Here is a 13,692-nt window from a genome sequence, read left to right on the forward strand (position 1 = left end):
ACAACCCACTAGACGGTCCCCGACTGGGAAATCAGTCTGGAAACCCATTAAACTCCTGTAATAACACTTGTAATAGCTCCTGTAATAACTCCTGTAATAACACTTGTAATAACTCCTGTAATAACTCCTGTAATAACACTTGTAATAACTCCTGTAATAACTCCTGTAATAACTCCTGTAATAACACTTGTAATAGCTCCTGGTTATTAGTGTTATTATTGTCGGTCTGGCCAGAGGGCAGAAACTAGACGAGACACGACTCCGCAGAGTTCCGACGATCCGGCCTCTCAGATCGTCTCGTGACTCGTTCTGGGTCCGCCGGGTTCCTCGGCGTCGTTCAGAACTCGTCCTGGTTTCAGTCTGCTGCTGGAATGTGCAGCGAGAACTCGTTTACACAACGTCTCCAGTGAAAACGCGTCGTTCTAGTTTCAGGAAAGTTTCACGTCCGCAGAGCAACGGTCTGAAGACGACGTGGTTTCCATGTTTGTTTATTTGTTTGTTCATGTTACGTCATACCATTTCACTATATATATATATTTGTCATTTTTAGCAACAGGACTAAGGGCTTAGTGGTCCTGGTAGAAGTATTAGTGGTCCTGGTAGAAGTATTCATGGTCCTGGTAGAAGTATCAGTGGTCCTGGTAGAAGTATCAGTGGTACTGGTAGAAGTATTAGTGGTCCTGGTAGAAGTATTAGTGGTCCTGGTAGAAGTATTCATGGTCCTGGTAGAAGTATTCATGGTCCTGGTAGAAGTATTCATGGTCCTGGTAGAAGTATCAGTGGTCCTGGTAGAAGTATCAGTGGTACTGGTAGAAGTATTAGTGGTACTGGTATGAGTATTAGTGGTACTGGTAGAAGTATTAGTGGTACTGGTATGAGTATTAGTGGTGCTGGTAGAAGCATTAGTGGTCCTGGTAGAAGTATCAGTGGTACTGGTAGAAGTATCAGTGGTACTGGTATGAGTATTAGTGGTACTGGTATGAGTATTAGTGGTCCTGGTAGAAGTATCAGTGGTACTGGTAGAAGTATCAGTGGTGCTGGTAGAAGTATCAGTGGTACTGGTATGAGTATTAGTGGTACTGGTATGAGTATGACCCCAGACTTCAGCACAGTAACTGAAATAAGGAGAATCATTGAATAAAGCAGATTCAACAGGCTACAATCAAACAAATGTCTCACTGTATATAAAACGCTGGTTTGTCCACTAGAGGGAGCTGTTCTGCTGGTTTGTCCACTAGAGGGAGCTGTTCTGCTGGTTTGTCCACTAGAGGGAGCTGTTCTGCTGGTTTGTCCACTAGAGGGAGCTGTTCTGCTGGTTTGTCCACTAGGGGGAGCTGTTCTGCTGGTTTGTCCACTAGAGGGAGCTGTTCTGCTGGTTTGTCCACTAGAGGGAGCTGTTCTGCTGGTTTCACGCTGTAAACATGAACCATGTGAGAATAGAAACTGACCCCAAAACCCAACGGGAGTTTTTATTCGTATTCACTTTAAAAACGGCCAGCTTTTCACTCAACTTGTGACGTTTGACCTTTAAATATAGTTAAATAACAACTGACGAATCCAGTCGCCTCGTTTTGTTTTGGGCGCTCTGACCAGAAACAATGATCACATTTTGTGGTGGAAGTCGTGTTTTTCTTTCCTCGTTCACAGCGATCGGTCACATCAAACCACAACCCGCCTCCTTTAGAAGCTGCAGGTTTTTTTTAATCAGTAATTGTGTATTTCCTTCTTGCATTTGTAGAAAAAAAAAAGCACCGATGTAGATCTTAATGTCTAATAATGTTAAATACTGCGATGTTCTGATCCCAAGGCGTCAACACTTCCGACTTTTACCTGAAATATTGACGCCGTCGCTGCTTTTGTTTTTGACTCACGTCCACATGATGAGGATCCTTTTACCTTCATCTGCTGAAGGAATGAATTATTTATTCCAAAGTCATCATCGCCATCTGAATTATTAAAATGTGTCTTTATAACAGTTATCGACCAGCGAGGATCCGTGTTCCTCCACTGCAACCATTGTCCTCTTCATTCACTGCTCAGGGTTTATTAAACTCCAGAAATTAATCACTAATCGTCTAAACTATATACAAATTGCACCCGAGCATAAATCTCTTATTAACAATACCTGTGAAATATCATTTTACTATAACTTGTGCTTCCTAATACTTAAATAAAACTGTTTACAGAGTAAGTTGGCTGTGAAACTTTATACAATATTAACCCTTAAACCAACCTTTAACACCACATGACTTGCTTATAATCGCAGGAAATAATTATATTTACAACCAAAATGCCTTATTGAGGCCATTAGCGCAGCTAGCATTAGCGCCGCTAGCATTAGCACTAGCGCCGCTAGCGTTTGAGTCTTAACTAAACAAACAACAAACAGCGACATACAAACATAGGAGGTAGGTTTTATCATGTATCGCCCTAAAACTTGACAATAAACTCTTTACAGGACTTTCTGAACTGAAACGTTTTAGAAACGCCGACACACTCTGGTCCGTCCGCCTGCTCATTATGTCCCCAGGAAATGACGGCTGAGATATAGTTCCGCCCGAGGCGGCGCTGCCTTGTTGGGGGGGGGGTAGGAACCAAAAATTTATAATGCATCGCTAAAGTTCCGCTCGCTGTCCTGCACTGACCTCTGGTCACACACTTTATTCTGAGTTTCCTTCTTCTTTTTTTTCATTTAAAAAAAAATGTAAGATGGTGCAGATAAGGTTCAAGGTTCAAGGTGTTTTATTTGTCATTCCAACAGTAAAAGCAGGTTTCACAGTGAATGAAATTCTTACTTTGCCGTCTACCCTGGTGCCGACATACATAAATAAATAAATAAGTATATACACAAGAAAATATAATAAAATAAAATAAAATAAAAAATAAATAAATAAGAGATACAATACAAACAGTAAACAATACAAACAGTAAACAATTCCAAAGATGTGTGAAAATGAACAATATATTCTATATACAAAAGTAATGCAAACAAGTGCTACCTCAAATACTATTTACATAGTGTGTGTGTGTGTGTGTGTGTGTGTGTGTGTGTGTGTGTGTGTGTGTGTGTGTGTGTGTGTGTGTGTGTGTGTGTGTGTGTGTGTGTGTGTGTGTGTGTGTGTGTGTGTGTGTGTGTGTGTGTGTGTGTGTGTGTGTGTGTGTGTGTGTGTGTGTGTGCTTGTATATGAAACGCTAAGTGTGACTTGGTTGTTTATAGAGGAAACAGAGGACAAAGGAAATAGTTTGGTTAATGATCCATCTTGTAGAAATTAAATGAGTTTATTTTGGAATCCAGGTTCTACTGTCATGAATTCAGGGAGCGTCGACTGAGGTTCCGTAATAATAATAATAATATAGTTAGTCATTGATGTGTACTGATATTATTCTTGTGTTTCCAGTTTGTGCTCTGGTTTGCACTGACCTGTGATCAGACGCTTTATTCTGAGTCTCCGTGTGCAGAGTTTGACGACCAGCGGCGTTTTGTGTCCGCAGGCGATGGCGCCCCAAAGGAGAACAGCCCCTTCATCAACAACACCGACAACGACAAGGGGAACAGCTACGACGGCACCAACATGGCGCTGTTCGAGGTGAGACGTGGTTTTTTTTTAAAATTCTTTTTAAAAAGCGCCGTCTCCGTCCTCGCTGACCCAGCTCCCTGCTTGCAGGAGGAGATGGACAGCAACCCCATGGTGGCGTCGCTCCTCAACAAGCTGGCCAACTACACCAACCTGACGCAGGGGGCGCAGGAGCACGAGGAGGCCGACGACGACGAGGGCCCCAAGAAGAAGGCCATCAAGGTAGGGGCACCTTTTGAAAAGTGCCGAGTCGGCGTCGCGTACACCGGCTCCTCCCATTGCTCGTGGCGCACGGGTTGATGTCGCCGTGACGACAAGTTCAGCATTGATTGTTCACGTTGACGGTGGACCCTAGCATTGTTTTTATTTTCACATGAACACGTTACAAACTGAGCGCTTTTAAAAAAATAAAGGCCCCGTTGACACAACTTCAGGTGAAAACGCAAAACTTCTGTTGCATTCTGGGTGTTTGTTTAGACAACGGAGCGCCGCTGAAGAAAGCAACTTTTTTATTTTTTATGTGTTTTTTTTTTTTATAAACTGCTTCCGAGGTGGAACTTTTTGAAAACAGTCTTCGCGGAAACGGGCAGAAATCCAGCGGTTTGTAAACGATCTGGATCGTTTTCTAGCATTTCTGACTTTTCCATGTAAATTAATTTGTTTTGGGGTTTTTTTTTTTCAAAATGCTGCTCGCTAAATGCGAAACTTTTCTGAAACAAAAAACCCCCAAAACTGTTTTTCCATTTGAATCGGTGACGTGACGGAACCTCAAGACTCTCAGACTCGACCTTTTGACCCCAGATTGTTTGAATTAAATGTTTGAATGAGGAAGAAAGAAGTAAAATTTTATTATTTTCACATGAACACGTTGCAAACTGAACTCTTTAAAAAAATTCAATAAAGCTTTAAAATGTATTCCTCCATTAAGGCTCAGTTTACACAACTTCAAGTGAAAACGCAAAACTTCTGCTGCATTCTGTTTGTTTAGACGACGGAGCGCCGCTGAAGAAAGCAACTTTTTTAAACTGCTTCCGAGGTGGAACTTTTTGAAAACATCGCCTCCGTGGAAACGGGCAGAAATCCAGCGGTTTGTAAACGATCTGGAACGTTTCTCAGCATTTCTGACTTTTCCATGTAAATTAATTTGTTTTTTGGGGGGGGTTTTTTTTTTCAAAATGCTTCTTGCTAAATGTGAAATTTTCCATGTAAATTAAATTAATTCAAAATGCTAAATCCGAAACTTTTCTGAAACAAAAAAACCCCCAAACTCTGCTTTTCCGCTTGAAACGGTGACGTGACGGAACCCCAAGACTCTCAGACTCGACTCGACCTTTTGACCCCAGGTTGTTTGAATTCAATGTTTGAATGAGGAAGCAGCTGTGAAAGGGTTAACGGTTGTTGCCCCCCCCCCCCCACAGAGCCCTCAGATGGGGACCTTCATGGGCGTCTACCTGCCCTGCATGCAGAACATCCTGGGCGTCATCCTGTTCCTGCGCCTCACCTGGATCGTGGGAACCGCCGGGATCCTGGAGTCGCTGGCCATCGTGGGCCTGTGCTGCTCATGTGTGAGTGTCCCTGAAGCCCCTCCCCCCCCGAAGCCCCTCCCCCCCCGAAGCCCCTCCCCCCACCGCTCCGTGTCGAGGTGGAAGGCGACGGCACTCTGACTCCCGTCACGGTTATTATTTGTTCTTTCTGAGGGATTTAGTGTTTAAGTCATTAGAGCGCTGACGTGCAGGATTACGTAAGAGGCTCCGTGTCCATCAGGGACACATGAGAACATGAGAACCTGAGAACATGAGAACCTGAGAGTGTTCCTCTCCTCCAGATGTTCCATGTAGAGCGGAGCCCCCGATCCCGCCTATATTTAGCGGCGGTGGACGTCCACTTCCTCACTTCCTCCTCTAATGGCACCTGTAATCCCTCCATCTGCATTCCGTCACTAACATAAGGACAACACCCCCCTCCCCCTACACCCTCCACACCCCCCCCCCACCCCCCCCCTACACCCTCCACACCCCCCCCCCCACCCCCCACCCGCCGGATTATTGTGGTATAATCAGGGAAAGTACAAAATAAAAGCCCGGGGTTTAAGTACCTCTCGGTCCGGCGGGGGGATTAGCGGAGGAGGAGACGGTGGGTGTCTCTCCATCAGTCCATCCTATGTCGGCAGCTGAAGGAAGGAAGGAAGGAAGGAAGGAAGGAATGAAGGAAGGAAGGAAGGAAGCCAGCAGCTTCCAGGAGGGACTGTCGTCATGGCGTCAACAAACAAACAAACAAACAAACAAAGACCACGTCGTCTCAGGACATTTCTGGTTCCAGTGTCTCGCCAGAGACATTCCAGGACAGAATCCACCTTTATCTGTCTGTCTGTCTGTCTGTCTGTCTGTCTGTCTGTCTGTCTGTCTGTCTGTCTGCCTGCCTGCCTGTCTGTCTGTCTGTCTGTCTGTCTGTCTGTCTGTCTGTCTGTCTGCCTGCCTGCCTGCCTGTCCATCTATCCATCTATCCATCTATCCATCTTTCTATCTTTCTATCTTTCTTTCCTTCCTTCCTTCTTTCTTTCCTTCCTTCCTTCTTTCCTTCCTTCTTTCCTTCCTTCCTTCCTTCTTTCCTTCCTTCCTTCCTTCTTTCCTTCCTTCCTTCTTTCCTTCCTTCCTTCCTTCTTTCCTTCCTTCCTTCCTTCTTTCCTTCCTTCCTTCCTTCCTTCCTTCCTTCCTTCTTTCCGTCCTTCTTTCCGTCCTTCCGTCCTTCCTTCTTTCCTTCACTCCAGTCACAGTCCTTTATAATCCTGCGTTGGACCGTTTTCACTCTAACTGTCTCCAGATCAGTCGGGTCGTTTTAACTTCTGTCCTCCGGCTGGTTTTAAACCTAAACGACCAACAGATGAAGGAAAAAGTCACGAGAGATTCTTTTCTTTAGTAAAAGAAAGAAGCACGAATAGATCCATGGAAACTTTAGAAAAGTAAAAATAGACTTATTCTATCACCTTCTCATCTGGAAAAGCCAGAAATCTTTTCCTTTTCGTTCACTAACTCACGTTATGACACGACTCACTGCCCCCCCCTAGTGGGAGAAGGTGTCTTCACCAGGAAGGCCTGAAGTCTGTGGATAAAGACGATTAAACGTATTTCCCACTTTCTAATCAGGTTCTATTATGTTTTTATATGTGAGTTTTATAATTCTGGTTTTAAACAGTATTTCCTCCTCACTTACCGTATTTTCTGCTCTATAAGGCACCGGGTTATAAGGCACACCTACATTAATTGACATAATTTACAACTTTATTCATATATAAGGCGCACCGCCCTATAAGGTGCATGGAATAGACCAGTTGTCACCAACCTTTACAGCTCAAAGCCATTAGGTTACATTTTCCACTGATTCTAACACCCAGAGAGGTGCACATGCTTTATTTTGATAGTCCTACCTGCAGCCTATGCCAGGAGGACACTACACACTAAACCTTCTTCACTGCTGGTTGACAACTTACAACTACCGGTAATAATAATAATAATAATAAACTAAACTACATGAACTAAGCAACAAAAACACAACACAACACAATTATTACCGACACCACAAACCAAATAGAACCCCCAATAATTGCATTTAAAACACCACAAACAGCTGCAATGAATTATGGGAGTTTCTATCGGCTGCACTGAGGAGCTCAGGATGTCCCATCATGCCTTGCAGCGACAAATTTTGTGTTGTTGGAGGTTATTGTGGGTTGTTGTTGGGCTTGGTGTTGATTGTGTTTATGTGTTTTTGTTCCCCAGTTTAGGGAGTCATTATTTCATCTAGTTTATTTTGGTTTGTTAGAATGTTGGTGTGCAACCATGAGTGATGAAGGTGTTGTGTGGAGTGTCGTCCGCTCTGAAGTTCTGGTAGCAAAGTTAGAGTTGTCAAAATAAAAGCTTCTGGGTGTTCAGCTGGCAAATAGCAGTCTCAAGTAGCGCAATTCTTCCATATATAAGGCGCACTGGCAGCTTTGGAGAAAATTTGAGGTATTTAGGTGTGCCTTATAGGGCGGAAAATACGGTACTTGTTATTGGAGTAACTTTGTTCAAGTTGACTCTGATCCGAGGTGCTGCCTGACAGTAAAGCCTCTGCAGACCCTGCCCCCCCCCCCCCCCCCCCCCCCCCCACGCAGCCTTTCACAGGTTGCTTCCATGTATCTGCTCAGAGCTTCACAGGAAGTCGGAGGTAAAACTGCTAATTGGCTTTTCCTCCCGACCGTCTCCTTTGTCAGCTTTGTCCCTCGCCGTCCTTCACAGCTTCCCTCTCTCCTCCCCGTCTGATCGTCCTGACCTCCTCCTCTCCTCCTCTCCTCCTCTCCTCCTCTCCTCCTCTCCTCCTCTCCTCCGCCGCCGTTACGCAACAGGCCGACGGCCACAATGACTCGATTTCACGGGGAAAAATTGCGCATCCATTACCGGTCGCTCATGAGCCTGAGCCCCCGATAAGCATTTAATGCAAGATTAACCCTCCAGAGGTCCTTTTCTCTGGAGAACCGAGGCGTTCCTGATCCTCCTGGTTCGTCCTTTAGAAAACTGTTTTTCTACCTTTTTTGAGCCAAGGAACACTTTTTTGTTTGGGAAAACTCTGGAGTCACACCACCACCTGAAAATTTAACAATATAAAGTCTTTGTCATCAAAGTTTTATCAACAGGAATCCAGTAAATCCAGAAAGCAAGGACTTTTTTTAATAGTGCCTCCCTCAGTGTGAAACCTGGACCTGATGGATGAAGAGCTGAGATCCTGGTTCACATTCTTCCTTTTCAAAAACTTGTCACTGACACAGTACTTTGATACAAGATGGTATCTAGAACCCCTGCTGGGGACAAAACCAGCCCAGTTCTAAGTCTGTTCTGTCTGCAGACCATGCTGACGGCCATTTCCATGAGCGCCATCGCCACCAACGGCGTGGTTCCAGGTACGACCCCGCTCCCTCCTACAGAACCTTGTGGATCGGGCTGGTGTTGGTTCTCTCCGGTCTAAACCTCTTCCCCCCCCCCTACTGCTCCTGCAGCCGGAGGCTCCTACTACATGATCTCCAGGTCTCTGGGTCCGGAGTTCGGTGGCGCCGTGGGTCTGTGTTTCTACCTGGGGACGACCTTCGCCGGCTCCATGTACATCCTGGGGACCATCGAGATTCTCCTGGTGAGTGACGCCGGTTCCTGATCCCGACGGGACCAGAACCAAACTGGGACCTGGAAACCAAGTCAAGGTTGAACTAGAACTCTTGACACGTCGCCGGTTGTAGCGTTGTAGAGTTCTGGGCTACTGGGCGCCGCCGCCAGATTGAGTTACGTGATGCGCCTGAACGCAGCGGCGTGGAGCTCGTTAACCCTTAAGGTCCAGAACGTACGGTCAATTGGTGACGTCTCTTTGTTCCCTCTAGACCAGGAGGGTCAAACTGGTTTCAGTTCAGGATCCACATCAACCTGATCTGACCTCTGGAGGCCCAACAAGTCAAACGTAACATTAAACTGCAGATCTGGACAAATGTCAAAGTCTTTCATCCTTTTGATCCTTTTGATCTGCAAGAATTCACCAGTCTATTCTGAAATATACATATTAAAGTTAATCAGATATTATGTTTGCAAAAAAAACCCTCAGTCACCTTATCTGGTATCACATTTTTATTCCGGATTAAAACAATTTGTCATCATCTGGAAATTGTTTTGAGTTTACATGTCTAAAGTATCATTTCACGTTTCAAGTTGGACTCGTAGTTTTATTGTGAAAGGCGTTGCGTCATGTGACCTCCACATTAATGTCGGGGGTCAAATTCTGACCAAGGGTGGTTTTGCCAATCTGGTGTTTTTAGATCAGCCTCTGTCAGGTTCACTTTTTATACTTAAAAAAAAAAAAAAAAAAAATCCCATGGCGGCCGGATCAGATCCTCTGGTGGGCCGGTTCTGGCCCCCGGGCCGGTTCTGGCCCCCGGGGCCGCATGTTGGACCCCCCTGCTCTAAGCTCCGCCCTCCGTCTCCGTGTGTCCTCGTGTCTCCCAGACCTACATCGTGCCCAAGGCGGCCATCTTTGTGGCGGAGAGGAAGGAGGACGAGGTGGGCGCGCTGCTCAACAACATGCGCGTGTACGGGACGTGCTGCCTGGCGCTCATGGCCGTGGTCGTCTTCGTGGGCGTGAAGTACGTCAACAAGCTGGCGCTGGTCTTCCTGGCCTGCGTCATCCTGTCCATCCTCGCCATCTACGCCGGCGTCATCAAGACCATCTTCGAGCCTCCAGACTTCCCGTGAGTCGCCGAGCGGGACGGCGGCGACGTGGCGTCTTCGTCCGCCCCTCCCCCCTCCTCCTCCTAGCGTTATCGCGGCTCTCCTCTTCCTCGCAGCGTCTGCATGCTGGGGAACCGGACGCTGCAGAACCAGGGCTTCGACAAGTGCCTGAAGACGGAGACGGTGGACAACGAGACCAGGACCACGGAGCTGTGGAGGCTCTTCTGCCAGGGGCCCGAGCTCAACGCCTCCTGCAACCACTACTTTGAGGACAACAACCTCACGCTGGTGCAAGGCATCCCCGGGCTGACCAGCGGCGTGGTGGCAGGTCAGGGCCACAGGAGGAGCTGCTCCTCCTCCTCCTGCTCCTCATCCTCATCCTCCTGCTCCTCATCCTCATCCTCCTCCTCATCCTCCTCCTGCTCCTCCTCCTCCTCCTCCTCCTCCTCCTCCTCCTCATCCTCCTGCTCCTCATCCTCCTGCTCCTCATCCTCCTCCTGCTCCTCATCCTCCTCCTGCTCCTCATCCTCATCCTCCTGCTCCTCATCCTCCTGCTCCTCCTCATCGTCCTCCTGCTCCTCCTCATCCTCCTCCTGCTCCTCATCCTCATCCTCCTGCTCCTCATCCTCCTGCTCCTCCTCATCCTCCTCCTGCTCCTCATCCTCCTCCTCCTCCTCTTCCTCTTCCTCTTCCTCTTCCTCTTCCTCTTCCTCCTCCTCTTCCTTCTCCTCCATCCTCCTCCTCCTCCCTCCTCCTCCTCCTCCTCCATCCTCCTCCTCCATCCATATCCTCGTCCTCGTCCTCCTCCTCCTCTTCCTCTTCCTCCATCCCTCTCCTTCTCCTCATCCTCCTTCTCCTCCATCCTCCTCCTCCTCCTCCATCCATCTCCTCGTCCTCGTCCTCCTCCTCCTCTTCCTCTTCCTCCATCCCTCTCCTTCTCCTCATCCTCCTTCTCCTCATCCTCCTTCTCCTCCATCCTCCTCCTCCTCCTCCATCCATCTCCTCGTCCTCGTCCTCCTCCTCCTCCTCCTCCATCTTCCTCCTCTTCCTCATCCTTCTCCTCCTTGTCCTCATCCTCCATCCTCTTCCTCCTCCATCCTCCCTCCTCCTCCTCCTCCTCCTTCTCCATCTTCCTCCTCGTCCTCCTCGTCCTCCTCCTCCCCCTCCTTCTCCTCCTCCTCCTCCTCATTATATTTCCAGAAACAGGACAGGAGCAAGCGACCCTATTGGCCTTGTTTACGTCTGTTTGTTGGTATTTTCACACAATCGCTGACAAACAGTTAAAAACGAACAAACGAACAAGGAAAAGGACAAAAGAGGAAAGAAAATCAAAGTCAAAGTGTAAAAACAAAGTGAACATAAAGATAAACACAGGACAGGAAGTCAGAGTCAATAAATAACCAGTGCTAAAGGATTAAAGAAGCGTTTGTCTTTACCAAGTGACTCTTCCTGCTTCTGATTGGCTCTAATCTGACCGGCGTGTTAGAAACCGTGTGACGGAGCAGCTGCACCTTGTCACTGGAACCGAGCCGAACGGTTCAACCACCCGGAACCAGGTTGACTCCCGCGGTCATGTGATCTGATTAATGGAGAGAAGAAGAAGAAGAAGACGTGGAGGTTTCCAGCTGGAAAAGCTGATTCTAATCTGACCAGCCACACGGAGCCGTTTGATAAACGTGAACTGAAGCAAGAAACAGAGCTGTAATGATGATAATAGTAATGATAATAATAATAATATGATAAGAATAATAATGATAATGATGATAATAGTAATGATTATAATAATAATGATTATAATAATAATGAGAATGAGAATAATAATAATGAGAATCATAATAATGATAATAATGATGATAATGATAATGATGATAATAGTAATGATAATAATAATAATATGATAAGAATAATAATGATAATGATGATAATAGTAATGATTATAATAATAATGATTATAATAATAATGAGAATGAGAATAATAATAATGAGAATCATAATAATGATAATAATGATAATGATGATAATGATAGTGATGATAATAGTAATGATAATGATAATAATAATAAAGGTCTGCAGCAGAGGAGGCGGTACTGACTCCAGGCAGGACGGCCGGCGGGGGGTCATAATGTTCTGGGTCATAATGTTCTGGCCGATGGGTTCCAGGTTCCCAGACATGCTGGCTCAAGGTGTCGGTTTTCTTTACCTCCCCCCCCCCCCCTCAGAGAACATGTGGTCCCAGTACGGGCCCCTGGCCATGCTGGTGGAGAACCACAAGCTGGACTCAGCAGGGGGCAGCGACCCGGCGCAGGACATCTACATGCCCTACGTGGTCAACGACATCACCACCTTCTTCACGCTGCTGGTGGGGATCTACTTCCCCTCCGTCACCGGTGAGTCACCGCAACGTGTCCCGGGTCCCAATCAAAACCTGGCGGATCCACCGGATCTGGATCTCTTGTGTCCTCCAGGGATCATGGCCGGGTCGAACCGGTCCGGAGACCTGCGGGACGCCCAGAAGTCCATCCCCATCGGGACCATCCTGGCCATCGCCACCACGTCTTTCATCTGTATCCTTTTTCCCGGCCGGCGGTCGAGGCTCTGCTCGGGGGGGTTGAGGGACGAGACGGTTGGGTTTTCCTGACCCCGCCTCCAGACGTCACCTGCGTGGTTCTGTTCGGCGCCTGCATCGAGGGCGTCCTGCTGCGGGACAAGTAAGGCCCGGACCCCTGGTACTCCCGCGGGACGTTCAGGGCGGCAGCAGTTTGTTGTTTTTAGACGCTTCTTTGTTTTTAGCTTCCATTAACCCCTGTGTGGCGTTCAGGTCAGAAACGTCCACTAGGGGTCACTGTTCCCTCTTCATTTCATCATAACTTTCACTGTGTGGCTCAAATGGTGGATTTTTACTGAGGAATTTTACTTTTACGTATAATTAAAAAATTCTACATTTTCACCAGGTCAATAATGTAAATTTAGTCCCTTTGGTGAACGAAGTGAAGGAACGCCTGCAGGCAAAGGAGGAACGAATAAGACACTTTGCAGCACAGAGAGCTCCTGACGCTTTTATTTTGAAAGCCAGCAGCCTGAGATAAGACACTTTGCAGCACAGAGAGCTCCCGATGCTTTTATTTTGAAAGCCAGCAGCCTGAGATAAGACACTTTGCAGCACAGAGAGCTCCCGATGCTTTTATTTTGAAAGCCAGCAGCCTGAGATAAGACACTTTGCAGCACAGAGAGCTCCTGACGCTTTTATTTTGAAAGCCAGCAGCCTGAGATCAGACACTTTGCAGCGCAGAGAGCTCCCGACGCTTTTATTTTGAAAGCCAGCAGCCTGAGATAAGACACTTTGCAGCACAGAGAGCTCCCGATGCTTTTATTTTGAAAGCTAGCAGCCTGAGATAAGACACTTTGCTGCACAGAGAGCTCCTGACGCTTTTATTTTGAAAGCCAGCAGCCTGAGATAAGACACTTTGCAGCGCAGAGAGCTCCCAAGGCTTTTATTTTGAAAGCCAGCAGCCTGAGATAAGACACTTTGTGGCACAGAGAGCTCCTGACGCTTTTATTTTGAAAACCAGCAGCCTGAGATAAGACACTTTGCGGCACAGAGAGCTCCTGACGCTTTTATTTTGAAAACCAGCAGCCTGAGATAAGACACTTTGCAGCGCAGAGAGCTCCCGAGGCTTTTATTTTGAAAGCCAGCAGCCTGAGATAAGACACTTTGCAGCACAGAGAGCTCCTGACACTTTTATTTTGAAAGCCAGCAGCCTGAGATAAGACACTTTGCAGCACAGAGAGCTCCTGACGCTTTTATTTTGAAAACCAGCAGCCTGAGATAAGACACTTTGCAGCACAGAGAGCTCCTGAGGCTTTTATTTTGAAAGCCA

General features: G+C 47.0%; 1 protein-coding gene across 1 annotated transcript in view; it reads left to right on the forward strand.

The window, feature by feature from the left end:
* slc12a7b (solute carrier family 12 member 7b) overlaps positions 1–13,692 on the forward strand; it is a 59,855-nt gene that overhangs the window by 30,906 nt on the left and 15,257 nt on the right. Inside the window, exons 2-11 of the mRNA XM_080514968.1 lie at positions 3,493–3,587; positions 3,666–3,797; positions 4,994–5,140; positions 8,454–8,508; positions 8,605–8,735; positions 9,593–9,834; positions 9,931–10,142; positions 12,034–12,201; positions 12,280–12,378; positions 12,465–12,522. Of these exons, the coding sequence (XP_080371094.1) occupies positions 3,493–3,587; positions 3,666–3,797; positions 4,994–5,140; positions 8,454–8,508; positions 8,605–8,735; positions 9,593–9,834; positions 9,931–10,142; positions 12,034–12,201; positions 12,280–12,378; positions 12,465–12,522 (1,339 nt within the window). The remainder of the gene's footprint in view (positions 1–3,492; positions 3,588–3,665; positions 3,798–4,993; positions 5,141–8,453; positions 8,509–8,604; positions 8,736–9,592; positions 9,835–9,930; positions 10,143–12,033; positions 12,202–12,279; positions 12,379–12,464; positions 12,523–13,692) is intronic.

Source organism: Blennius ocellaris (assembly GCF_963422515.1).
Source record: "Blennius ocellaris genome assembly, chromosome: 19".
In the NCBI taxonomy this organism is placed as follows: Eukaryota; Metazoa; Chordata; class Actinopteri; order Blenniiformes; family Blenniidae; genus Blennius; species Blennius ocellaris.